We start from the raw sequence: 26,257 nt of genomic DNA, 5'->3' as shown, positions 1-26,257 counted from the left end.
AAAATGGCAAACAGCAGTGGCCCCAAAACAGATCCTTGTGGCACACCCCTAGTAACTGGACTCCAGGCTGAATATTTTCCATCAACCACCAATCGCTGCCTTCTTTCAGAAAGCCAGTTTCTAATCCAAACTGCTAAATCACTCTCAATTCCATGCCTCTGTATTTTCTGCAGCAGCCTACCATGTGGAACGTTATCAAAGGCTTTACTGAAGTCCATGTGTACCACGTCAACTACCCTACCCTCATCTACATGCTTGGTCTCCTTCTCAAAAAACTCAATGAGGTTTGTGAGACATGACCTGCCCTTGACAAAACCATGTTGACTATCTGCAACCAAATTGTTGCTTGCTAGATGATTATAAATCTTATCTCTTATAATCCTTTCCAAAACCTTTCCTACAACAGAAGTAAGGCTCACTGGTCTATAATTACCTGGGTCATCTCTACTGCCCTTCTTGAACAAGGGCACAACATTTGCAATCCTCCAGTCCTCTGGTACCAAACCTGTAGACAATGACGACTCAAATATCACCTACCTAGATTCCCAGAGAATCCTCAGAGAAATTCCATCTGGCCCACGGGACTTGTCTACTTTCACTCCTTCTAGAATTGATAATACCAGTTCATAACTAACCTCGATCCTTTCTAGTCTAATATTTCATACCTCATTCTTCTCCTCAACAATATTCTCCTTTTCCTGAGTGAAATCTGATTAGAATTGTTCGTTTAGCACCTCTCAGATCTCCACAGGGTCCACACTCAACTTCCTACTTCTGTCTTTGGCCCTATTACCCTAATCATCCTTTCATTCCTCACATACCTATAGAGAGCTTGAGGGTTCTCCTTTATTCTATTTGCGAGAGACTGCTCATGTCCTCTCTTTGCTCTTCTTAACCCTCTCTTTAAATCCTTCCCAGCTGATCTGTAACTCTCCATCGCCTCATCTGTACCATCTTGCTTCATCGTCCTTCTTCTTCTTAACAAGAGATGCAATTTCTGTTGTAAACCATGGTTCCCTTACCTTATCACTTCCTCTCTGCTTGATAGGGACATACCTATCAAGGACATGCAATATCTGTTCCTTAAACCAGCTTCACATTTCCATTGTCTGCATCCCCTGCATTTTGCTACCCCATTCTGTGCATCCTAATTCTTGCCTAAACACATTATAATTGCCCTTGCCTCATCGATAACTCTTGACCTGTGGCATGTACCTATCCCTTTCCATCACTAAACTAAACGTAGCTGAATTATGGTCACTCTCTCCAAAGTGCTCACCTACAACTAAACCAATCACCTGGCCTGGTTCATTACCAAACACCAGATCCAATGTTGCCTCCCCTCTTGCCGGCCCTTCGACATATTGTGTCAGGAAACCCTGACAAAAACTGATCCCTCCGACGTACTGGAGTTATAGCATTTCCAGTCAATGTTGAGGAAGTTAAAGTCTCCTGTAATGACCATCCTGTTCCTTTCACTCCTACCCAGAATAATTTTGCTAATCCTCTTTTCCACCTCCCTGAAACTCTACGGAGGCCTATTAAAAACCCAAGCAGTGTGACCTCTCCTCTCCTGTTTCTAACCTCAGCCCACAGTACCTCAGTAGACGAGTCCTCATCAAAAGTTCTCTCAGCCACCGTTATACAATCTTTGACTAACAAGTTCATGCCTCCCCCTCTTTTACCATCTTGCCTGTTCTAAATGAAAGATCTAAACCCTGGAATCAGCAACATCCATTCCTCACCCTGCTCTATCCATGTGTCCAAAATGGCCACACCATCGAAGTCCCAGGTACCTATCCATGCTGCAAGCTCACCTACCTTATTTCAGATACTTCTGGCATTGAAGTAGACACACTTCAACCAGTTTGCTGTATGCCAGCACATTCCTGAGACCCTGAAATCCTGTCCCTGTCCTTCCTACTCTCATTCTCCAGTGCACTGCAACTACACCTCAGGTTCCCATCCCCCTGCTAAGCTAGTTTAAACCCACCCAAATAGCACCCAGGATATTAGTACCCCTTTGGTTCAAGTGAAGACCGTCCTGTTTGTACAAGTTCCATCTTCCCCAGAATGAGCCCCAATTATCCAAGTACCTGAAGCCCTTCCTCCTGCACCATCCTTGCAGCCACGTATTCAGCTGATATCTCTCCCTGTTCCTTGCTTCGCTATCATGTGACACGGGTAACAATCCAGAGATAACAACTTTGTTTGTTCTAGCTCTCAGCTTCCACCCTAGCTCCCTCAAATCCTGCCATATATCCCTATCCCTTTCTATCTATGTTGTTGGTACCTACATGGACAACGACTCACCCTCTCCCTTCAGGACCCCAAAGATACAATCCGAGACATCACAGACCCTGGCACCTGGGAGGCAACACACCAACTGTGAGTCTCGTTCAGCCCCAACAAACCTTCTATCTGAGCCTCTAACTATTGAGTCCCCAGTGACTAACATTCTCCTCCTTTCCATCTTTCCCTTCTGTGCAACAGGCACAGGCTCTGTGGCAGAGACCTGGGTCCCACTGCATGCCCCTGGTAAGTCGTCCCCTTCAACAGTATCCAAAACGGTATACATGTTTTTCAGGGGAACGACCACAGGGGATCCCTCCACTCCCTTTGAACAGTCACCCAGCTATCTTTGTGCCTGGGAGTAACTACTTCCCTGTAACTCTTATCTATCACAGCCCCTGCCTCCTGAATGATCCAAAGTTCATCCAATTTCTGCTCTAGATCCCTAACACGGTCTTGGGTGCACTTCTTGCAGATGTTCTTAGTTGGGACACGAATGGCATCCCTCACCTCAAACATCATGCAGGAGGAACATTGCTTTCCTTGCACTGCCATCCCTGTTAGTCTCCTTATCACAAAGTGAAAAAGAAGCGGTGCTTACCTGATATGTCCCTGGTCTTTACAGTTAGAGGAGGTGGTTGGGTGGGAGGCCCTACAAAGGTAGGGTCTTGCGTTGAGAAAACACTGACTTGTATAGCTGGACTGAAATAAAAATAAGAGGCCCTTCCTTTCCCAGAAATCTCTGCTCGGATAAACTTGGAGTTGACATATGCCCAGTGTTGTGAGATCACACTCAATGGAAACCAGTAATCCCCATGCAGCCATGTTCTTGTTCTGTCTGCTACTCTCTGGCAGCAGAAAATGAAAGCTTTCTTTGACCAGGAAATATTTGTGACGCCCTTCACGCTTCAGTGGTTTCTTAATTATGTGACCTTGCAAATCTACCCAGCTCTCGCCTGGGAGGAGCCAGGTTTCTGAAGGTTGATGGACATAGTCAGCTTCACAGCCATTAACAAGCAATACCCACTCTTTCCAGAAATTATAATTGAGGGTACTGTAGTTCTCACATTTTATTAGCCATTCGTTAGTAAAAGTTCTTATGAGGTTCTGGTCAGAAAATTGCTCCATGAGCATGCTCACTGGATATGACATTCTGCTGATAGCCCTGCTCCCCATCCACCTCTTGCTCCCTTGTCTGACAGCTATATTTGCTTTGAATCACCTTTGCAGATTCTCCTAGTCATAATGTAATTCAAAGTGAAATTCCAACCATTACACCCATGTCTGGGATTGTGCAAAAGCTTTAAAATCAGGACAGTCCTTCAGCAAAAGCTGCACCACAACCTGTCAACTTTAGTAACTTGAAAATCTCTAGAAATCATCAAACACATCAACAATTATAGCAACAATCAGAAGAAAAAACAATCAGCAATTAACTAAAATAATTGATGATCATTTGTAAATAGTGCTGATGGTGGTGTTTCTTGTTATTGAATGCTGGTTCAGTGCTGCAAAATTAACAGAGGTATGATTTGGAGCATAGAGATCCAAAGTAGCAGTGCTGGCATCGGTTCAGCATTACACAGTGATTGATATCTTGATTACTTAGACTGCATACTTCTTGTGGATGCTTATTGTGTGTGTCACGACCATCACCAATATGGTCTGGCATAGCTAGTACCTGAAATATGCAGGTGTATACCATAGGGACCACTTTGCAGCTCCAAATAATTAAATAATTAAAGCTTCAACATTTGGCTTCTGTTTTTATATTTCATATGCCCGTACTGCATGTTGTGATTTCAGCTCATAAACCCTGTCAACAATACTAACCTTGTAAATAATAAGGAAGTTGAAAGACAGCTACCCGTGAAGTTTGACATCAGAGACAGCCTCACAGAACAGTCATGGCACATCTCCTACTAACCTATAATATAGTCCTGCATTTCAGTGCTGCACTTTGGAGTACACCATCTCCTTTCATTGTAATGTTGCTGCCCAGGCACTTTGTACATAGGGACAGTCATGCATCTCATGGATAGGACCAGGGTTCATTTCAAGAGTCCTCATTTGCTCCCTTATTGCTAATTTACTTTGTACATACTTGAATGATCAAAACATCCCTGCCTTGTTTTCCCTCAACGTTTTGTACTTTGTTCCCTCTGCTGGAGCTTAAAGGCTCACAGTACTTCTATCTTGCTTTGCTGTTTAGCATAGACAGAAAACCAGGAAGCTTGTCACAGTTGTCTGCTGTCAAGGGGAGGGCATGTCACCGTACAACACCATGCCACATCAGTCTCGCATCTACACAATATGCCAGAAGCTCATACAGCAGACAGACTGCATAAGCTTTAACCAAAAGGTTAAAGTCGAAACAAAGTACTCAGTTAGGCGAAGGGAAGGCAGCCTTCAGTTAAATCTGTATCAGCACAGTCCAGATGGTAAGCTATGGTCTCTCCTGCAGGTCCAATACATCCAATTCAGGGAGTTGCAGTCCATCAGTCAGAGAGGTACTGAGAAATTAGTTAGGGGTCCAGTAACTCATCAGTCGAGAGAATGGTAGAATAATGCTAAAATTATCGGGTATTCCTGATGAAGGGCTTATGCCCGAAACGTCGAATTTCCTGTTCCTTGGATGCTGCCTAACCTGCTGTGCTTTAACCAGCAACACATTTTCAGCTAATGCTAAAATTAGGCAACCTGTGTAGACTGACGCTTAAATATGAACACATTGAGGAATATGCACTTGTATTTACAATGGAATGTCAACAATGCCACCTCTGTGCCCTAAGAAGAGATTTTTTCAAGTTCTGTCTCATGCACTGTGAGGGGTAACTCCACTGGCAGCACTTGACCAGATGCATGTTTGGGCTATAAAAATTGTGCCAGCCTGAGAATTTCGGGAAGTCCCGGTAGAGTATTTCTGCCTCTGATGAGAGGGAAGATAGGATGAGCAGGATGTCATAAAGGTGTGATGCAAAGGTAATCAGCAGACTTTTAGAAAATAGTAGGGGCGGCACGGTGGCACAGTGGTTAGCACTGCTGCCTCACAGCACCAGGGACCCGGGTTCAATTCCTGCCTCGGGCGACTGTCTGTGTGGAGTTTGCACGTTCTCCCCGTGTCTGCGTGGGTTTCCTCCGGGTGCTCCGGTTTCCTCCCACAGTCACAAAGATGTGTGGGTCAGGTGAATTGGCCATGCTAAATTGCCCGTAGTGTTAGGTAAGGGGTAAATGTAGGGGTTTGGGTGGGTTGCGCTTCGGCGGGTCGGTGTGGACTTGTTGGGCCGAAGGGCCTGTTTCCACACTGTAAGTAATCTAATCTAATCTAATCTAAAAAAGTATGAGCAGCCTTGCTGGGGCTCACAAAGAGAAACCCTGCATAAACCTTATCAGTCAATTTCTGGTAAAATTCGGCACTTAGACTGCCACAGCAGAGAAGAAAGCCATTCAGCTGTTGATGTTCATCACTTTACAGGATCAATTAAGCTAATAATCTATTCCTATAGCCTTGCAAGTATTTTCTGTTTAGATAATTAGCCATTTACCTTTTGAAATCCAAGACTAATTCTGCCTCCACCACATATTCTAACAGTATCTTCAGATCCTAACCACTTGCAGCTTGTAAAAGGTATCCCTTCTGTAACCTTTGGTTGTTTTATTCTTCACCTTAAATTGATGTCTTACGATTTTTAATCCTTCCACTGGGAGAATAGTTTCTATACTTACCCTGTCTAGACTAGACATGTTTTGAACAGCTCTATTAAATCTCCCGTCAACTTTCTCTTTTCAAAGAAGAACACTTCCAGCTTCATCAGTCTATCCACGTAACTGAAATTCCTGATCCGAGGAACCACATGCATAAAATACTTTCTGCACCACTGTAATGCCTTCTCATTCTTCCTGAAGTGTGGTTGTAGAACTAGAAACAATATTCCTAAAGAGACAGAATGTGTTTTTTTTAAATAAAATTCATTATAATTTCCTTGCTTTTGTCCAATGTGCATTTATTTATAAGGTTTGGAATCCAGTTTGCCTCATTAAATATATTGTTAACTATTTTTGCTATTTTCAGCAGTTTATGTATGTACAGCCCCAGGCATAGTTACCCAAGGACAGTATTACAGAAAGGACATTTGAGGACTCATCTACTGAGGTAATTTGGGCTAAGGTTAGAAACCGGAAAGGAGAGGTTACCATGTTGGGAGATTTCAATAGGCCTCCAAATAGTTCGAGAGATGTAGAGGAAAGGATAGCAAAGATGATTCTGGAATGGAGTGAGAGTAACAGGGTGGTTGTTATGGGGGCTTTAACTTTCCAAATATTGACTGGAAATACTATAATTCAAGAACTTTAGATGGGTCAGTTTTTGTTCAATGTGTGCAAGATACTTTTCTGACACGGTATGTAGATAAGCCAACAAGGGGCGAGGCCACATTGGATTTGGTACTGGGCAATGAACCAGGCCAGATTTGGAAGTAGGTGAGCACTTTGGTGATAGTGACCACAATTCGGTTATGTTTACTTTAGCGCTGAAAAGGGATAGGTATATGACACAGGGCAAGGGGGAAAGGCAATTATGATGCGATTAGGCAAGAATAAGAATGCAAGGGATGGGGAAGAAAACTGCAGGGGGTGGGCACAATTGAAATGTGGAGCTTATTCAAGGAACTGCTACTGCGTATCCTTGATAAGTATGGATCTGTCAGGTAGAGAGGAAGTAATCAAGGAGCCATGGTTTACTAAAGAAGTTGAATCTCTTGTCAAGAGGAAGAAGAAGGCTTGTGTTTGGATGAGACGTGAAGGCTCATCTAGGGTTCTTTAGAGTTACAAGTTAACCAGAAAAGGCCGAAAGAGAGAACTAAAAAGAGCCAGGAGGGGACATGAGAAGTCATTGGCAGATAGGATCAAGGAAAACCCCAAAGGAATAAAAAAATGATTAGTATGAGATTAGGGCCAATCAAGGATAGGAGTGGGAAGTTGTGCATGGAATTCAAGGAGATAGAGGCAATGCTAAATGAATATTTTTCCTCAGTATTCACACTGAAAAAAGACAACATTGTTGAGGCGAATACTGAGATACAGGCTACTAGATTAGATGGGATTGATGTTTGCAATGAGGAGGTGTTAACAATTCTGGAAAGTGTGAAAATAGATAAGTCCTCTGGGCCAGATGCAGTTTGTCCTAGGATTCCCTGAGAAACCAGGAAGGAGATTCCAGAGCCTATGGTTTTGATCTTTATGTCGTTATTGTTTGTAGGAATAGTGTCAGAAGACTGGAGAATAGCAAATGTTGCCCCCTTGTTCAAGAAGAGGAGTAGAGACAAGCCTGGTAATTATAGACCAGTGAGCCTTACTTCAGTTGTGGATAAAGTGTTGGAAATGTTTATAAGAGATAGGATTTGCAATCATCTAGAGAGGAATAAGTTGATCACGGTTTTGTGAAGAGTAGATCGTGCCTCACAAACCTTGTTGAGTTCTTTGAGAAGGAGATCAAACAAGTGGATGAGGGTAAAGCGGTTGATGTGGTATACATGGATTTCAGTAAGGCATTAGATAAGGTTCCCCACGGTACACTATTGTACAAGATATGGAGGTATGGGATTGAAGGTGATTTAGCAGTTTGGATCAGAAATTGGGTTAGCTGAAAGAAGGTGGAGGGTGGTGGTTGATGGGAAATGTTCATCCTGGACCTCAGTTGTTAGTGGTGTAATGCAAGGATCTGTTTTAGGACCATTGCTGTTTGCCATTTTTATAAATAACCTTGATGAGTGCATTGATGAATGGATTAGTAAATTTGCGAATGACACTAAGGTCAGTGGAGTTGTGGATTGTGCTGAAGGATGTTGCAGATTACAGAGGGACATAGATAAGCTGCAGAGCTGGGCTGAGAGGTGGCAAATGGAGTTTAATGCAGATAAGTGTATGGCGATGCACTTTGGAAGGAGTAGCAGGAATAAAGAGAATTGGCCTAGTGGTGTGATACTTGGTAGTATAGAAAAGGAGAGAGATCTTGGTGTCCGTGTGCATAGATCCCTGAAAGATGTCACCCAGGTTGATAGGGTTGTTAAGAAAGCACACAGTGCGTTAGCTTTTATTTGTAGAGGGATTGAGTTTTGGAGTCACTAGGTCATGTTGCAGCTATACAAAATTCTGGAGCAGCCACACTTGGAGTATTGTGTACAGTTCTGGTCACCGCATTATAGGAAGGATGTGGAAGCTTTGGAAAGGGTTCAGAGAAGATTTACTAGGATGTTGCCTGGTGTAGAGGGAAGGTCTTATGAGGAAAGGCTGAGGGACTTGAGGCTGTTTTCGTTAGAGAAAAGAAGGTTGAGAGATGACTTAATTGAGATATATAAGATAAACAGAGGTTTAGATAGGGTGACCAGTGAGAGCCTTTTTCCTCAGCTGGTGATGGCTAGCACCAGGGGGCATAGCTATAAATTGAGGGGTGATAGATATAGGAGAGATGTCAGAGATAGTTTCTTTACTCAGGAAGTAATAGGGCCGTGGAACACACTGTCTGCAACAGTAGTAGACTCGCCAACCTTTGGGGTATTTAAATGAATAAACATGTGGATGAAAATGGAATAGTGTAGGAGAAATAGGCTCAGATTGGTTCTACAGTTTGTTCCGAAGGATCTGTACTGCATTGTTCTATGTTCTATATCCCTTTGACCCTGCTCGTAGAGAAGAATTGCATCCGACATTGTCTTTCCTTATTCATTCCACCAAAATGTATCACTTTGCACCACAAAGTCACAGAACTTTTATGACAAGTAAAGAGCCCATTCAGTCCATCATACCTGCACTGGCCTTTCACATGAACATTCTTACCTAATGCTAATCCCTTGTTTTTCTCCTCCACACATTTGCACATTATTTTTATCCAAATAATCATCCAATAGCCTCTTGAAGGCCTCAATTGAACATGCTGCATCACATTTCCATGCAGTGCATTCCATACCTTAAATGCTCGCTGTGTGAAAATGTTTTGTTTTACTCATATCACCCTTGTTTCTTTTGCAAATCGTGTTAAATCTGTGACTTCACATTCCTGTTCCTCTATGGAGGGGAACAGTTTCTTCCTATCTGCTCTATCCAGCCCACTCATGATTTTGAAGGACTGTATCAATCTCCTTTTAGTTATCATCTCTCCAAGAAGAATGCTCCTAAACTCTTCAATCTATCTTCATAAAAGAAATTTATTATCCCTCGAAGCACTGTCATAAATGTCTTCTACACGATCTCCAATGTGTTCACATCTTTCTGTAATATGGCAATCAGAATTGTACATAGGCCTCCAGCTGGGCCCTAACAAGTGTCTTGTACAGGTTCAACATAACCTCCTTCCTCTGCTACTGTTTGACCCTTTCAATAAAGCGAAGGATACTTCAAGGATGTCTACTGCTTTCTCACTTATCCTATCACTTTCAATGATCTGTGCACCTTTACCTCTGTATCCTGTTTAGAATTGTACTCCTACTTTGTAATGTCTTTCAGCATTCTTCCTAATAAAATGCATCACCTCACACTTCTCTGCATTAAATTTTATCTTTTATTTATCTGCCTACTGCAACAACTTGTCTCTATACCTCTGGCATTCTACCCTGTCCTCCTCATGGTTTATAATTCTTTCAGGTTTTATGTCATGTGTCAACCTTGGAATTAATCTTTGCTTGCCAAAATCTGGATCATTATATACATAAAATGAGGAAAACATGGGCCCCGTACAGATGTCTTGGGAAATCCACACCAAACCTTCCTCCCACCTGAAAATATCCATTGGCCATTATTTTGTACCCTATCCCTCAGCTAAGTTTGTATCCACATTATTATTGATCCTTTTATTCCATGAAGTACAGGTTTCCTCATAAGTGTATTGTGTGGCATTATATCAAATATCTTTGGGAGACCCATTGACACCATATCAACAGTGTTTCCCACATTGAATGCTTTTGTTGTCTCTTTAAATATTCTCCACAACTTTGTCAAATACATTTTCCCTTTAGAAATCTATGACTTCTCTGCATTTAAATCCATCTGCATGTATCTATCTGTTCCACGGGAGGTCTATGTTGACTTTCAGTCAATTACTATCTACTTTCATGTATTATGCATAGTTGTGTATTGAAAGGCAAGAAAAGACCTCATTACACTATACAAGAGATTCTGGAGTGCAACAGTTAATAGACTTTGCTGTTATTTTCTCCAAACATGCAAAACTCAGTGACATCACTGAATCAACATGTTCTGCGCTTTTGTGACCAAGTTATGTCATCTGCTGAAACAGAACTTTTGAATTGAAGGGATAGGTGGACATCAAGGTGAGAGTTGCTTTTAACTTTTATGCAACTGGTTACTTCAAGGATCAAAAGTGAAGCTGTGTGAGATACCGCAATCTTCAACCCACAGATCATCAAGGCTGAGACTGATGCAATTTCTATGAGATCATATGACTTAATCTCTTTTCCTTCAGGTCAGCTGGGTGCTTTGTTATTTACAAGCTACCTCCAGATACAGGGTAGTATCGAATGTACACATATTGCATTTAGAGCACCTTATCAAAACATGGCTGACTTCATTAGTAGAAAATTGTGAAACAACATCAGTGTGTAAATCATCTGTCATCATTGGTATCACATTTTAGAAATCTGCACCAGGTACCCTGGAATCTGCCATGATGTCCATATCCATCATAATTCTCAGGTTTGCCCTACATTCCAGGGACGAAAAGTCTTGTACGGATGTCTGTTGAGAATAAGAGCTAGCCTGATTAATCCATAGTTGAGACTCAATTGTACAACCCACTGACTGAAACTGATCACGGATGCAATACAGTCCATTCTTCCTCCAGACCTTGATGGAGCAAATGATAGGCCTCCTCAAAATGAGACACTGATGCTTATATCATTCTGCAGGGCAACTTCCAGTATACCGCAGCCAGCTAATCCTAGCTTGCTCTTCTCTTTACAGTAGGTGCTGTCAAAGAAGTGATGTGATAGACCCTGAATAGCTGGGAAGAGTGGCAGCAAATTGTTAATTACAAGCTACCTCCAGATATAGGGTGGTATCGAATGTACACATATTGCATTTAGAGCACCTTATCAAAACATGGCTGACTTCCCTTAGTAGAAAATTGTGAAACAACATCAGTGTGTAAATCATCTGTCATCTGTGTGTAAATCATCTGTCACGGTAAATCACCGTGGGCAGCATGGTGGCACAGTGGTTAGCACTGCTGCCTCACAGCACCGGAGACCCAGGTTCAATTCCTGCCTCAGGCGACTGACTGTGTGGAGTTTGTACGTTCTCCCCGTGTCTGCGTGGGTTTCCTCCGGGTGCTCCGGTTTCCTCCCATAGTCCAGAGATGTGCGGGTCAGGTGAATTGGCCATGCTTAATTGCCCATAGTGTTAGGTAAGGGGTAAATGTAGGGGTATGGGTGGGTTGCGCTTCGGCGGGTCGGTGTGGACTTGTAGGGCCTGTTTCTACACTGCAAGTAATCTAAAAATGCAAGTAATCTAATCAAATGTCTGAGGGAGATGAGGACAATGAACAGAAAGAACACCATCTTCACCATGACAGAGTGGTACAGGATCAAACTCTACAAGCCAGACAGGAATTAATTAAGTTCTGAGGAAGAATCACTGGATCCAAAAAGTTAACTCTGATTTCTCTCCATAGATGCTGTCTGACCTGCTGAGCTTTTTCAGTAATTTCTGTTTTTGTTTCTGATTTCCAGCATCCACAATTCTTTTGTTTTTTTATTTAGGAATTAATTGACTCTGGATTCCAGCAGATCTGAGTTGGGTGAAGATGTCAAAGACATCATTCATTGTAGATTTATTGCTGCTCCAAAGGCAAGAACCCCCTTGTTTAGTCCATTCGCTCTTCGCATTTCCTGTTGTTTAATAAAAATTACCATTGACAATTATTAGAATGCTTCCTCAAACAACAAAGGCAACCTGCTGTGTCATGTTGGATGTTAGGGAAAGATTTTCAATTCTTCAGACAGGATTCTAACATCATATGATGCTAAGGAGGGATTGCTTCTGTACTTTCTTTCTTGCAGATACAGCCACAATGACACCCAATTAGAGGTGATGGTTTAACGCAACAATATACCTACAAATATTACATTTCACTTTACAATTGCGTGTCACTTAGGCCAAGTATGTGGCCTCAGAAGATTTTCTTTTTTGCCCTCACATTATGTTTAGGAGCAGTTCTGAGATCCACAACTGGTGTGGAGGAAATCTTATCAATAATGGCCCCTGTTGATCTTGAAGGTTTGGGCAGAAGACCTCAGGATCAGTTATGGCTAAAAGTCCCAGACTACTGAGAGTGACTTACCCAGATGCAGGCTCACCTTCCTCCAATTGAACTTTAATAGGTTTGGGGGCAGTCACAGGTGAGGTGGAGTTATAGAGTCATAGAGATGTACAGCATGGAAACAGATCCTTTGGTCCAATCTGTCCATGCCAACCAGATGTCCCAACTCAATCTAGTCCCACCTGCCAGCACTTGGCCCATATCCCTCCAAACCCTTCCTATTCATATACCCATCCAAATGCCTCTTAAATGTTGCAATTGTATCAGCCTCCACCACATCCTCTGGCAGTTCATTCCATACACGTACCACCCTCTGCTTGAAAAGGTTGCCCCTTAGGTCTCTTTTATATCTTTCCCCTCTCACCCTAAACCTATGCCCTCTAGGTCTGGACTCCCCAACCCCAGGGAAAAGACTTTGTCTATTTATCTTATCCATGCCCCTCATAATTTTGTAAACCTCTATAAGGTCACCCCTCAGCCTCCGACGCTCCAGAGAAAACAGCTCCAGCCTGCTCAGCCTCTTCCTGTAGCTCAGATCCTTCAATCCTGGCAACATCCTTGTAAATCTTTTCTGAACCCTTTCAAGTTTCACAACATCTTTCCAATAGGAAGGAGACCAGAATTGCACGCAATATTCCAACAGTGGCCTAACCAATGTCCTGTACAGCCACAACATGACCACCCAACTCCTGTACTCAATACTCTGGCCAATGAAGGAAAGCATACCAAACACCTTCTTCATTATCCTATCTACCTGCGACTCCACTTTCAAGCAGCTATGAACCTGCACTCCAAGATCTCTTTGTTCAGCATCACTCCCTAGGACCTTACCATTAAGTCCTGCCAAGATTTGCTTTCCCAAAATGCAGCATCTCGCATTTATCTGAATTAAACTCCATCTGTCACTTCTCAGCCCATTGGCCCATCTGGTCCAAATCCTGTTGTAATCTGAGGTAACCCTCTTCGCTGTCCACTACACCTCCAATTTTGGTGTCGTTGGCAAACATACTAACTATACATCTTATGCTTGCATCCAAATCATTTATGTAAATGGCAAAAAGTAGAGGGCCCAGCACCGATCCTTGTGGCACTCCACTGGTCACAGGCCTCCAGTCTGAAAAACAACCCTCCATCACCACCCTCTGTCTTCTACTTTTGAGCCAGTTCTGTATCCAAGTGGCTAGTTCTCCCTGTATTCCACGAGATCTAACCTTGCTAATCAGTCTCCCATGGGGAGCCTTGTCGAACGCCTTACCGAAGTCCATATAGATCACATGTACTACTCTGCCCTCATCAATTTTCTTTGTTACTTCTTCAAAAAACTCAATCAAGTTTGTGAGACATGATTTGAGTTAGGGGGTCTGACATCACCAGAGTCTCCCGAAAGGCAACTTCTGAGGGGGGCCTGTGTGTGGTTCCTGTTCCTTCTGGACATCTGCTGGCATCACTCTCCACTCTTCTCGTGAGGAACGGGCACCTGGAATAAGGTCAAGATACCTTGTCTCACTGTCGCCTACCCATTGATGCTGTGCACAATGGCTATAAAAATGGAATATATGCATCTCCAGTTGCCACTGAGCATTCTGTGGGATGTAATTTTTCATGGCAACTGCCAATCTGTTCATAGAGCTAGCACACAGCATACTGATAACATTGGTGGATTCCTCCAAACATCGATCCAATTTAGCAAGTGTCTTTGGCAAATGTCCCACGTTTGTTTGTGTAAATTCATGGAGTTATTAATGGCTGACATCAGGGGGTCCGCTTCTATCTGAGGCTGTCTTGGATCCTTGGACAACCAGCTGCAAAGACATGCTAGTGATGTTATCACCAGAATGTGTTTGCAGATCTAAACTAGCTAAAGTATCCACCAGGATTTCAATATCTGAGTTAATGGGGGTGTAGGAAACACCCTTGCCAGTGAATATTCTAATATATTGTGCCTCAGGGATGGAGGAGAAGTTGATTTCCAGAGGGTATAGTCTCTCACAGATGGAGGCTGTATGAATGTTGCTGGTGCCTACAAAAGACAAGAGATGGAATAAGTTATGCAGTAGGAATAGAAGCCTATTCATGTTAAGAATATCTTCACAGTGGTTGTAATGGGTGAACAATGCAGCTTAGCATAATAAACCTAATGTGCATTTCCACAATATAGAGGTTTCAGCCTCCCCAAATGAGCAATTAAAGTCCTCTACTATGAACTTCAGAATGTCGGGCACCCTTCCACATGTCTTGGTTCTGATTGTCCTACTGTTGGGCTCTGAGAGGCAATGAGACAAAGGGAAGGAATAATTGAGATAGACGTGGCTGGCGTTGCTAGTGTAGTGCAGGTAGGGGAAAGGTCATGTAGTGTCCCAAGTTTAAGAGTGGACGTGCAGAAAGTAGGAAGTCACTGGAGTGAGTAGGAGCATGCTGCATGCAATATTGAGTAGACATGAGCCTTGGTGGGAGGTGGATGAGTAGGAGAGTGTGAGAAACCAGAGGGAAGATGGCGGCACTTACCATTGCTCAGCATAGAAATCTTTAACATTCTTATGGTATTGCTGCATGTGGTTCTGCATTGTGGGCATGGCACTGACTTAGGTGGCTACATTAAATCAGGCTGCAGCACCTGGCGCCATGGTCTCCATTGGCAGTCCAGAGGAAAGAGGACAGCCCCCCCACTTCATCATAACCCCATTCAACAGGACCTCCAGATCCCTGCCAGGAAAGTGGGGTGTCAGTTTGTCTGTCTCAGTCATTTTGCTTCCAGTTATATACCAATACATTAAGGGCAGTCCCTGGCTTGCAACATTTGAAATGGTGCACAGCTGGGTGGTTTGAATATGTGCCAGTAATCTGAACACCAGAAGGACTCTGCATTACCAAATATTTCCATCTCTTCTGTGAGCAAGATTGCCAAACTGTATCATTAATTAGTTGTGCAGCAGAGAATTGAGAAAATTTGTGAGAGCTCATAGAGTGAAACACACCAAAATTGATGAGCCAAAATATGGAAAAACTCAGCCCATATAACTCTTGGATTTGATTTTTTAAAAAGGATTAGTTTAGACAATGGCTATTTTAGTTACTGAGAATATAATGGGACTTGAAAAACGTCAGAAAACATTTTGATCACTGTGTGGGAACACAGTTTTGAGTTGTGCAATTGCAAAGATGAGATTACATAGACACAATCCATTATAGATTTTGATATATGCATTGTAGCAGGAAAATGATGAACAAAAATCTGCAAACAAAAAGGCAAATGTAAGAGAAAGCAAGTTAATGCAAGTATAAGGTGTCTATAATTGTAAATTTTGTGTTATACAGTTTGAAGTCCTAATCTTATAACCTATGGTTGACATTTACAAAATATGAATTATACTACAGTAATAATTAGTTTGGATTGTTGTTGTAATGTTAAATTAAATATTTGCATGACATTACAATGTAATAATGTTTCATTTCTAGATTAATGACCCCCCAGAGTATTATCAGAGCATAAATCCAACCAAGAGGATTGCCAGTTACCTATCATAGAATCATTGAATAATAGAACACAGAAAGTTGTCATTCAGCTCTGTGTGCCTGTACCAGTTCTTTGATAGAGGCGTTTTGTTAATTTTGTGCTTTCAAGTATCTATCCATTTCATTTTAAAAATTAATCATTACATCTGCTTTCACGGCATTCTCAGACAGCATGACCTGAACCACAGGGAATCAGCCAATTGTTCACTTTGGTATGTTTCATGGAGAGGTTTCATTCCAGGAGCCCTTGCAATATTTCTCTGGCTGTTTTCCAGAACTCACTTCATTATATGTCTACAGTAGAACTTGAATTATCTGACCAAGACGGGCAGGGAGTATTTTGTTCAGATAATCAGTCTGATCGTAAACAACTGGTAATTTATGAGTGTCAGTTACCCAAACATTTCTCAGTTATCAAGCAATAAACGCCATAATGCCGTTTAACCGATAACTGATCTGTTGTAAACAAGCAATAATTTGTGAGTGCCGGTAATCGAACATTTCTCGGTTATCAGGCAATGCATGCCATAATGCTGTTTAACTAATTACTGAATGTTGAGTTGCCAAATGATGTTTATATGGAACCTTTGGAGCTTGCTTGGATTATCAGAAATTTTCATAATTGATTTCGGATAATCAAGGTTGCACTGTACTATGCTTTTGAGGTGCCCCACTCGCTCTATCCTTATGTCTCATAAGGGGCAGAAGCATTTGACACTACTGGGACCTCCCAGGATTCCTGTTGCAGGTATTAAATTTAAAGCCAAGCTAAGTCAAGAGTTCCCTTCATAGTGCATGTAGTTGGAGAACCAAAAAGAAACATTTCTTAGGGCACATAGTGATAGTTCATTGTAAATACAAGGGCCAAATTTGTAAGTCTGCTGCTTTGTTTGGGTATATTGACTCATAGGACTTGGGCATTACTGACTGGCCAGCAATTATTGCCCAACCCTAGTTACCCTTGAAAAGGTAGTGGTGAACTGCCTTCTGGAACCACAGTAGTCCACAGATTGTAGGTTGACTGACAATGCTGTTAGGGAGGGAATTGCAGGATTTTAACCCAGAAACAGTGAAGGAACAGCGATATATTTCCAAGTCAGGATGGTGTACAGCTTGGAGGGGAACTTGAAGGTGGTGGTAATCCCAGTACCTGCTTATCCTTCTAGGTGGAAGTGATTGTAGGCTCGGAAGATGCTGTCTAAAGATCTATAACAAATTTCTGCAGTGTATCTTGTAGATAGTACACACTGCTGCTGGTGAGTGTCTGTGCTGGAGAGAGTGTATGCTTATGGATGCAGTTCCAATCAAGTAGGCTTTTTTTTCCACCCTGGAAGGTAATGATAGTGTTTGTATGGGGATATAGAGTCATAGAGTCATAGAGACAGACAGCACAGCAACAGACCCTTTGATCCAATTCGTCCATGCTGACCAGATATCCTAAATTAATCTAATCCCATTTGCCAGCATTTGGCCCATATTCCTCTAAACCCTTCCTATTCATATACACATCCAGGTGCCTTTTAAATGTTGTAATTGTCCCAGCTTACACCACTTCCTCTGGCAGCTCGTTCCATACACGCACTACCCTCTGCATGAAAAATTTGTCCCTTAGGTCCCTGTTAAATCTCTCCCCTCTCATCCTAAATCTATGCCCTCTAGTTCTAGACTCCCCCATCCAGGGAAAAGACCTTGGCTATTCACCCTATCCTTACCTCTCATGATTTCATAAACTACTTTAAGGTCGCCCTTCAGCCTCTGATGCTCCAGGGAAAATAGCCCCAGCCTATTCAGCCTCTCCCTACAGCTCAAATGCTCCAACCTTGGCAGCATCCTTGCAAATCTTTTCTGAACCCTTTCAAGTTTCACATCCTTCTTATAGGAGGGACGTTAGAATTACATGCAATATTCCAAAAGTGGCCTAACCGATGTCCTGTACAACCACAACATGACCTCCTAACTCCTATACTCAGTGCTTTGACCAATAAAGGAAAGCATACCAAACACCTTCTTCACTATCCTATCTACCTGTGACTCGACTTTCAAGGAACTGTGAACCTGCACTCCAAGGTCTCTTTGTCCAGCACCACTCTCCACGACCTTACCATTAAGCACATAAGTCCTGTCCTGGTTTGCCTTTCTAAACTGTAGAACCTCACATTTATCTAAATTAAACTCCATCCACTTCTTGGCCATCTGATCAAAATCCCATTGCACTCTGAGGTAAGGAAATTATTGAAGAATATTATTAGGATCAGAGATTAACCTTTCATTGCTGTCCACTACTAGTCTGTTTTTAATGTCAGCTGGAAGCTTACTAACTATACCTCCTATGTTCACATCCAGAGCCTTTATATAAATGATGAAAAGCAATGGACACAGCACCGATCCTTCCAGCATACCACTGGTCACAAGCCTCCACTCTGAAAAGCAACCCGCTATCACCACCCTCTGTCTTCTACCTTCGAGCCAGTTCTGTATCCAAATGGCTAATTCTTATTGTTGGAGCATGTCAACATAAAAAAAAGGTGTTGGGTGTTTTGCAAAGCATTATGGTAGATAAGTCCCAAGGATCTGATGGGATCTATCCCAGAATACTAAGGGCAGCAAGGCAGGAAACTTCTGGAGCCTGTACGAAATCTTTGTATTTTCAAGTCACAAGAAAAGGCCCGGACGACTAGATAATAGCCAATCTTGCTTCTTTGGTTAAGAATATCAACAGGGTTAATCAGGAAATTGCAGGCTGGTGAGCCCTGCATCAGCGGTAAGGAAATTATTGAAGAATATTATTAGGATCAGAGATTAACCTACAGTTGGAAATATATGGATTTATTAGTGTTAGGCAGTATGGCTTTGTCAGAGGGAGGTCACGTCTCACAAACCTGATTGAGTTTTTCAAGCAAGTGACAAAAGATGATTGATGAGGGCAGGTCAGGGAATGTTGTCTACATGGGGTTTACCAAGGCCTTTGACAAAATCCCTCTTGGCAGACTGCTACAGAAGATGAAGTCACGTGGATCCAGAACTGGCTTGGTCATGGCAGTGTAAGGGTGTCTTTCTGACTGGAGATCTGTGACCAATGTCAGTTAAGCACTGGCTGGCTTGTTGTTCACGTTGCTGCATGTTCTTCCACATTCAACGTCCTCACCTTACTGCTCAATATTGATGTTGCACTCACAGCTTTCCAGCATCCACTAAACCCCACTTTCCTGCTTCACTTGTGTACAGCACAACATGCAGCATACTGTACTTGGTGTATTCTACAATGTCCCCTCCCCAAGACGGATACTTGGAAGTAGTCAGTTGCTGTCACCTTGACAAGATGGTCATTCACTCCTTTAAGTTGCAGTTACTGCTCCAGCAGTTGGTCTAATTTGGCGACAGTGCCTTTGGCCACCCATATTGTGCAGTGACTCTGTTCCTGATTCATCTAAGGAAAAACAATCAATATATTCTGAGTCACTTGCATATCCTGAGAGGAACTTCAACTATGACATGTTCATATGGAGACTGTTCAGCACTTGCTGGAGGCTATCACTGGTCTTGGGCTTCCTGGCTCATCTGTTGCTTCTCAATTTCTCTCTGCTTTCATTGCACGACAGCCAACAATTATGATAACCCTCGCTGTGGCTAGATCCATTGGTCATACCTTCAATAAACCTCTGTGGAAAAAAAATAAGAAACAGAAAGTCTTCAGTAATGAGTAGTCAGCATTTTCTTTGTTCAACAATGATGGTTTAGCATAGTCCTCCATACCGTGGGGCATGAAGGACTTATACAAGGAATGCCTTATGGAATGTCTTTACATGAACATTTGATATAAGGACCTTATTCCAATGAAAGCAGGGTAAGCCATATCATGCACACGTAGTGAGAGATTGCAAGTGTTGTCTCCATATCCCATATGACCCAAGAAAGACGGTATTGCATATAAATGTTGCTGAATGCTTATAGTGATTAATTCTGCTTCACAGTGATCTTCAATCCGAAATGACCAGTGAAATGGTCAAGACTTTTTCTGACCAGGATTTCTATCCACACAGTTAAATACTGTATACATCTCACACGCAGGATACTATGATTAGAGTTAACTTCAACCTGCACAATGAACTTTCTGGTTCATGCAATTGAAGGGCCTCACATTCATTCACAAGTAAAGCTTATTGCCAGACAGGAAAAAAAAATCAATTGCTCCCCTTTTGTATGGACACAGACATTTTTCATTTCCAGGGTGCACTTACAAGTTGCATGAGTTTTTTTGGAAAGCAAAGCAGATTGCACTTGGTTCAGTGAATCACAGGCTCAGCATGATAATCAAGGGCAATGCAGCCCAACCTGTACAGACCTTCCACAGGTTCTCATACACCCTTTTGGAATTACAACTTCATCTCCAACGTTACCCATTCGGCCCTGCCCTACAGCTTAGCCTTGCCAACAATCATGTTGCACCATACCCTTTTTGAAGCCAGGGTTACCCTCCTCATTGCCATGGCAACCAATTCCTCCAATGCACTATTGTCTCCTCTGAACCTCCTATAGATCAAGTTGTCTCCTTCATAATTATTGTTCACTCTATATCCTGCCATGCTGCCTCCATCCCCAGAATTGAGTTCTTCAACTTCTCTACCACAGTAGTTGCCCTTCATACCCGACTTTGACTTTCTTTGAGCTGAACCACAGGACTTCCAGCATCCACCCTCCTGACCGATTTTCACATACAGCCCCAACTGATCGATGACTGAACCCGTTACTAATCTCTTTGCATATTCTAATTTATCAGTACTGCCTGAACTGGTTACACTCAATCTCGACTGATCATGGCCCAATCATCGAATTGTCGTAATATGGTTCCCATGACCTGAAAATCACAAGGCCCTGACTGATTTTGCTCAAACCTCTGGATTGATATCAATTGCTGCTCATGATATGCCTTGTCAGGACATCTGACTGATGACTGTCTCCCTTTGAGACATGGCCCGTTGGTTGAAGCAAATGCAGTATGTTTACAACATAAGCTGCTGGCACACGATGCATATGTGAGACTGACAAAGCAACATGATAAAAGTACCTTACAGCAAGATGTCCACCTCCTTGATTGATAACTACTGACAACCCTGATAAGCTGCTTGACTTTGCATCTGCATTAAAAGGCAAGTCAAGGTGGAAGTACTATGGGCCTTTACTTCTGGCTGAGAGGGCTAAGTGCAAAAGAACAAGGCGAGACAGAGATGCTGTGAGCATCCAAATGCGCACAAAATGAATGAATTCTAAGAGAGCAAAAGAAGAGCCCTGAAATGCACCAGGTCCAATCCATGAGTTGGGTGGCTGACCCCATGCTCAATGTCCTGGCAACAGCATTAAAATGAAAGGTGCTTGTACACTCCAAAATGCAACATTGACATGCAGAACTGTTGTAAGTGGGTTGGGGATGTTGCTGGGGATGTGGTCAGTCACTGCCCCAGGACATGCTCTGAGATATTTCTCAGTACTGATGGAACACTGGAAGAACAAGTGGTGAAAGCACAGGAGGTCAAGCAGCATCCGAGAAACAGGAAAATCGACGTTTTGGCAAAAGCCCTCCCCTTTTGCCTAAAACATTGATTTTCCTGCTTGGATGCTGCCTGACCTTCTGTGCTTTTCCAGCACCACTCTAGTCCAAACTCTGGTTTCCAGTATCTGCAGTCCTCACTTTGCCTAGAACAAGTGGTGAGCTGAGTTTGCCCAATACCCATTTTGCATCCCACGTGAGGAAATGTTGACATCTACTTTCTATCTGGCAGGTGGGAGAATGAAAACTGCATATTAACGAGACAAGATTAGTTAATAATAGCACGCAAATTCATGCAAATGGGACTCATGATACTAAGTAGTGAGACACTTGTCTGCCTATTCAACACTTGGTTGGAGATCAGACTTTTCAGTAGTGTTAAGAATCTAATTTCTGCCTATCTCATCTTGTTTTCCCAATGGACTTACAATGTTCTTCAGAGGCTTGTAAGTTTCATCCTAAATTCCAAATTGCATCAACTTACTGAATAAAGGCTTGCCTTTGGTACCTTTATCAATCATTAACGTATGACTTCCCATTATCAACCCTATGGCTGCTAGAAACAGTTCTATCATACCCATTCAAAACATACCTAAACCATGTTGGCTTAAAAGAGAACCATCCTGACTCTGCTACTGTCTCTGTGTAGCTGAAATCCTCCATCCCTCTTATCATTCTAGTCAATCTCTTTGACAACCTCTGTATTGACTCTTCCTAAAGTGCGATTCCTAAAATTGAACACAATATTTCATATAGGTCAAATCAATGGTATAGAAAGGTTTAACATAACCATTTTGCTTTTGTACTCCATACCTACATTAATAAAGTTAATATGAAAATTTGTACTCATAGTATCCACTGTATTATCGTCATCAATCCATTGTATTACTTTATCAAAGTTGTCAATCACAATAGGTCTTTATAGAGTCATAGAGTCATACGGCATGGAAATGGACCCTCCAGTCCACACCCAAATTAAACTAGTCCCACCTGCCTGCTCCTAGCTCATAATCCTCCAAACCTTTTCTATTCATGTATCTATCCAAATGTCTTTTAAATGTTGTAATTGCACTACATCACTTTCTCGGGGAGTTCATACCACAGACGAACCAACCTCTGTGCAAACAATTTGCCTCTTATGTCTTACTTAAATCTCTCTCCTCTCACGTCAGAAATGTACCTCCTAGTCTTGAAGTCCCCTATCCCAGGGAAAAGACAACTACCATTAATGTTATCTATAACTCTCATTATTTTATAAACTTCTACCAGATTGCCTGTCAACTTCCTACCCTTCAGTGAAAAAAGCCCAAGCCAATCCAGCCTTTCCTTATAACTCAAATCTTCCATTCCAAGCAACATCCTCGTAAATCTCTTCTGAACCCTCTCCAGCTAAATAATATTCTTCCCATAACTGAGTGACCAGAACTGGATACAGTATTCCAGAAGAGGCCTCACCAATGTCCTGTACAACCTCAGCATGACTTCCCAACTCCTATGCTCAAAAGACTGAGCAATGAAGGCAAGCATGCCAATTGCCTTTTTAACCACGCTGTCTATACTGATGCAAACTTCAAAGAATTACGTACCTAAACCCTTATGTCCCTCTGTCCTACAGCACTAACCAAGGCCATACCATTAACTGTATAAGCCCTAAATTTGTTAGTTGTACCAAAATGCATTATCTTGCATTTATCCAGATTGAACTCCATTTTTCAGGCTATTGATCCATTTGGTTAAGATGCTTTTATAAACTTAGAAAATCTTCTTCACTCTCTACTATGCCACCAATTTTGGTGTCATCTGCAAACTTACTAACCATGTCTTCTATATTCTCATCCAAATTATTTTTATAAATGACAAAAAAAAAGACCCAAAACCAATCCCTGTGGAACTTGCTGGTCACAGGCCTGCAGTCCGAAAAGCAACCCTTCATCATTACTCTGTCTCCTGCCATTAAGCCAATTATGTTTCCAATTGGCAAGTTCATCCCAAATCCCATGTGACCTAACTTTGCTAATTAGTCTACCATGCAGAACCTTCTTTGCTGAATTACATTTATTTGCCCACACTTTTCCATATAAGTAATGTGCAATTAATTTTGTCTTGGATTATTGTCTTTCAAGTTTTTGGCTAACTGACTTGTAGTTGCCAAATTTATCCTTGTATCCTTTTTTACGAAATTTGGAACCATTAAAACACTGCCAAAGCTGGAAGAATTGCAAAATTCTTGCCAGATGCTCAGAAATTTACCACTGTTACTTTGCCTAGCATGCATCCATCTAGTCTGTGTTACTTTTCCTATGTGCACAGAGTTTTTCAATTATAGATTGCATTTCCTTCATTGTTACAAGTATTGGATAGAATTTAGTTCCTCCTTGGAAGTGAGTTTGGAGGTGGAGGCAGTGGGGTTAATCAGGCAGGAAAGAGACAGACTGGAACTGCCACTGTCTTCCCACTTCCAGCCGATAGTATCTGGGCTAGGGAAGTTTGTGGATGGATCTCCTGCCTGGAGGCTAATGAAGGACGCCTCATCTTCCCTGCTGTAGGTATTGAACTCTTTGATGACTCACCACATTGGAATGGCAAAGATGGTGTAGGCCCTTATTCAAAAGCACAATTCCTGATTGAGGGAAGGGGATATGTGCTGAGAACCACCTCTGTGCCCGATCTCCAATCACCCTTGTATCTTCATCTCAGTCTCATGAACTTCCACCTCAAACGCCCACACTGTCCTCACTGATTTTGACCCAAGATTCTTTGTTGATTCTATTGGCTGCATTGCTGGCAGCTACCACTGCTCCAAGTTTCTTCTGCTTGGCAGCTCTCAAATACAAGATTTCCACTTGTGGGCTGCTTAAATGTGGTTAAGTTCTTATAGTGGCCACTTTCTCGCACTGACTCTCCAGGCAGTAGATGAGATTCTTCCTGCCTGGATCAAATTCACACAATATATCAAATATTTATAACTCTATGAAACATATTTGAAGACTAAGGAGGTGTTCAGCAGTAATTCATCTTTCTGATTGAAAGTTTTATGGGGAATGGCTTGTATTTACAGACATTTAAAAGCCTGAAGTTCTGCTTCCAGTTAACTGGTATTAGGTTGATTGTGGAATGTTAATTTGATGCGTGATCTTTGGCTTTTAAAAAGTGACTAACATTTAGCTACCTATAAATTTTTTTAGAAATCAATAATCAGATTAATAGTGCCTGTCTTAAATTCTGACATTATTAATTTACATTTGTATTTTCCATCTAGGCATGACATGTCAAGCAAGGACATCATACACAGAAGATGAAGTTCTTTGGGGAAACCGTTTTTTCCCAGTTATATCCCTGGAAGAAGGATTCTTCAAAGTGGATTACTCTCAATTTCATGCAACATTTGAAATTCCAACACCACCATACAGTGTAAAAGAACAAGAGGAAATGCTATTTATGACTTCTCCTTTGATGGCCCCAGCTGTTAACAACAGCAGAGGCACTGTGCCAGATAGGAATGATTCTGTGGACTGCTTCAATAGCGTTGATGATCTAAGTACCAGGATACCATTGAAACTGCAGAAGATTACAGGGAGGGAAGATCTACCCAAAAAATTACTAAGAATGAGTTCCACCACTTCAGAAAAAGCATATAGTATGGGAGATCTACCAATGAAGCTGCAACGAATCAGTTCAGTTCCTGGAAATTCAGACGAAAAACTGGTGCCAAAGACCAGTAAGGTGACCTGTGACCCAATGAGCCAATCTGTGGCTGATCTGCCACCAAAACTACAGAGATTAGCAGGTGGTTCAAGGATTGAGGGAAACCTTCCTCCAAAACTGAGGAAAATGAATTCTGAACGTTTTACGTAACTTCAGAAACTTTTTGACGGACACGAAAATCTAATTTTTGATCAAAGGCAATTCTATTGTAATTTTCAAACTTTAATGGGACTAATATACTGCAATTAATATTTACAAATTAGGGCAAAGTTTCATTAGCACTACTTGCATTCTGAGATGTTAACTAAACAGCTGCAGTGAAATGTAATGTTTATTGCTTTGATACAAGACCTAAGCCACTTTAAATTCATTGTAATATTACCATTAACGAGCATGTAGTATCACAAATAGCATGCAATAATATGTGCAGCTCTTGCATATAGTTTTATGGCATGATTCACATTAAATTTATATTTATTCAGTAGTAGCAAAAAAAATTAATAAGAGGTTTTGCTCTGCCTCATAAAATGTATTACAGAATAGGATCTTAAAGTCCAGCAAAGTGTATTGGTAAAGAAGAATGGATAGCTTTTGTTGATTGATTTCACATTTTAAATTAAAATTAAGATGATTATCTTCAATACTTACATACTTATGTATATCAAATTATAATATGTTCTCTTTAAACTAGTCCTTTTCAATGCATGTTTCTCTTACTAAATTAGAGAAGGCTATAGGCAATACGGAGCATGCAGAGCTCTTGACAGAAAGATTTAGCCTTAAATGATCTGGTATCTTCCTGTTTTATGTTTTATTGGCCTCACTTTATTTTTGTTCAGTTTTGAAATAATGCTTTTTCCGAGTATACACAG

The 26,257-nt window shown here is 41.8% G+C and overlaps 1 protein-coding gene across 1 annotated transcript in view; it reads left to right on the top strand.

Annotated features, from left to right (window-relative positions):
* kcnj3a (potassium inwardly rectifying channel subfamily J member 3a) overlaps positions 1-25,535 on the top strand; it is a 332,318-nt gene extending 306,783 nt beyond the window's left edge. Inside the window, exon 3 of the mRNA XM_060827899.1 lies at positions 24,940-25,535. Coding sequence (XP_060683882.1) covers positions 24,940-25,535 — 596 coding nt within the window. The remainder of the gene's footprint in view (positions 1-24,939) is intronic.
* Positions 25,536-26,257: the final 722 nt, after the last annotated feature.

This window comes from Hemiscyllium ocellatum, chromosome 7 (assembly GCF_020745735.1).
Source record: "Hemiscyllium ocellatum isolate sHemOce1 chromosome 7, sHemOce1.pat.X.cur, whole genome shotgun sequence".
NCBI classification, from domain to species: Eukaryota; Metazoa; Chordata; class Chondrichthyes; order Orectolobiformes; family Hemiscylliidae; genus Hemiscyllium; species Hemiscyllium ocellatum.
The sequence above is the reverse complement of the archived record's forward strand: the minus strand, read 5'-3'. Positions and strand labels throughout refer to the sequence as shown.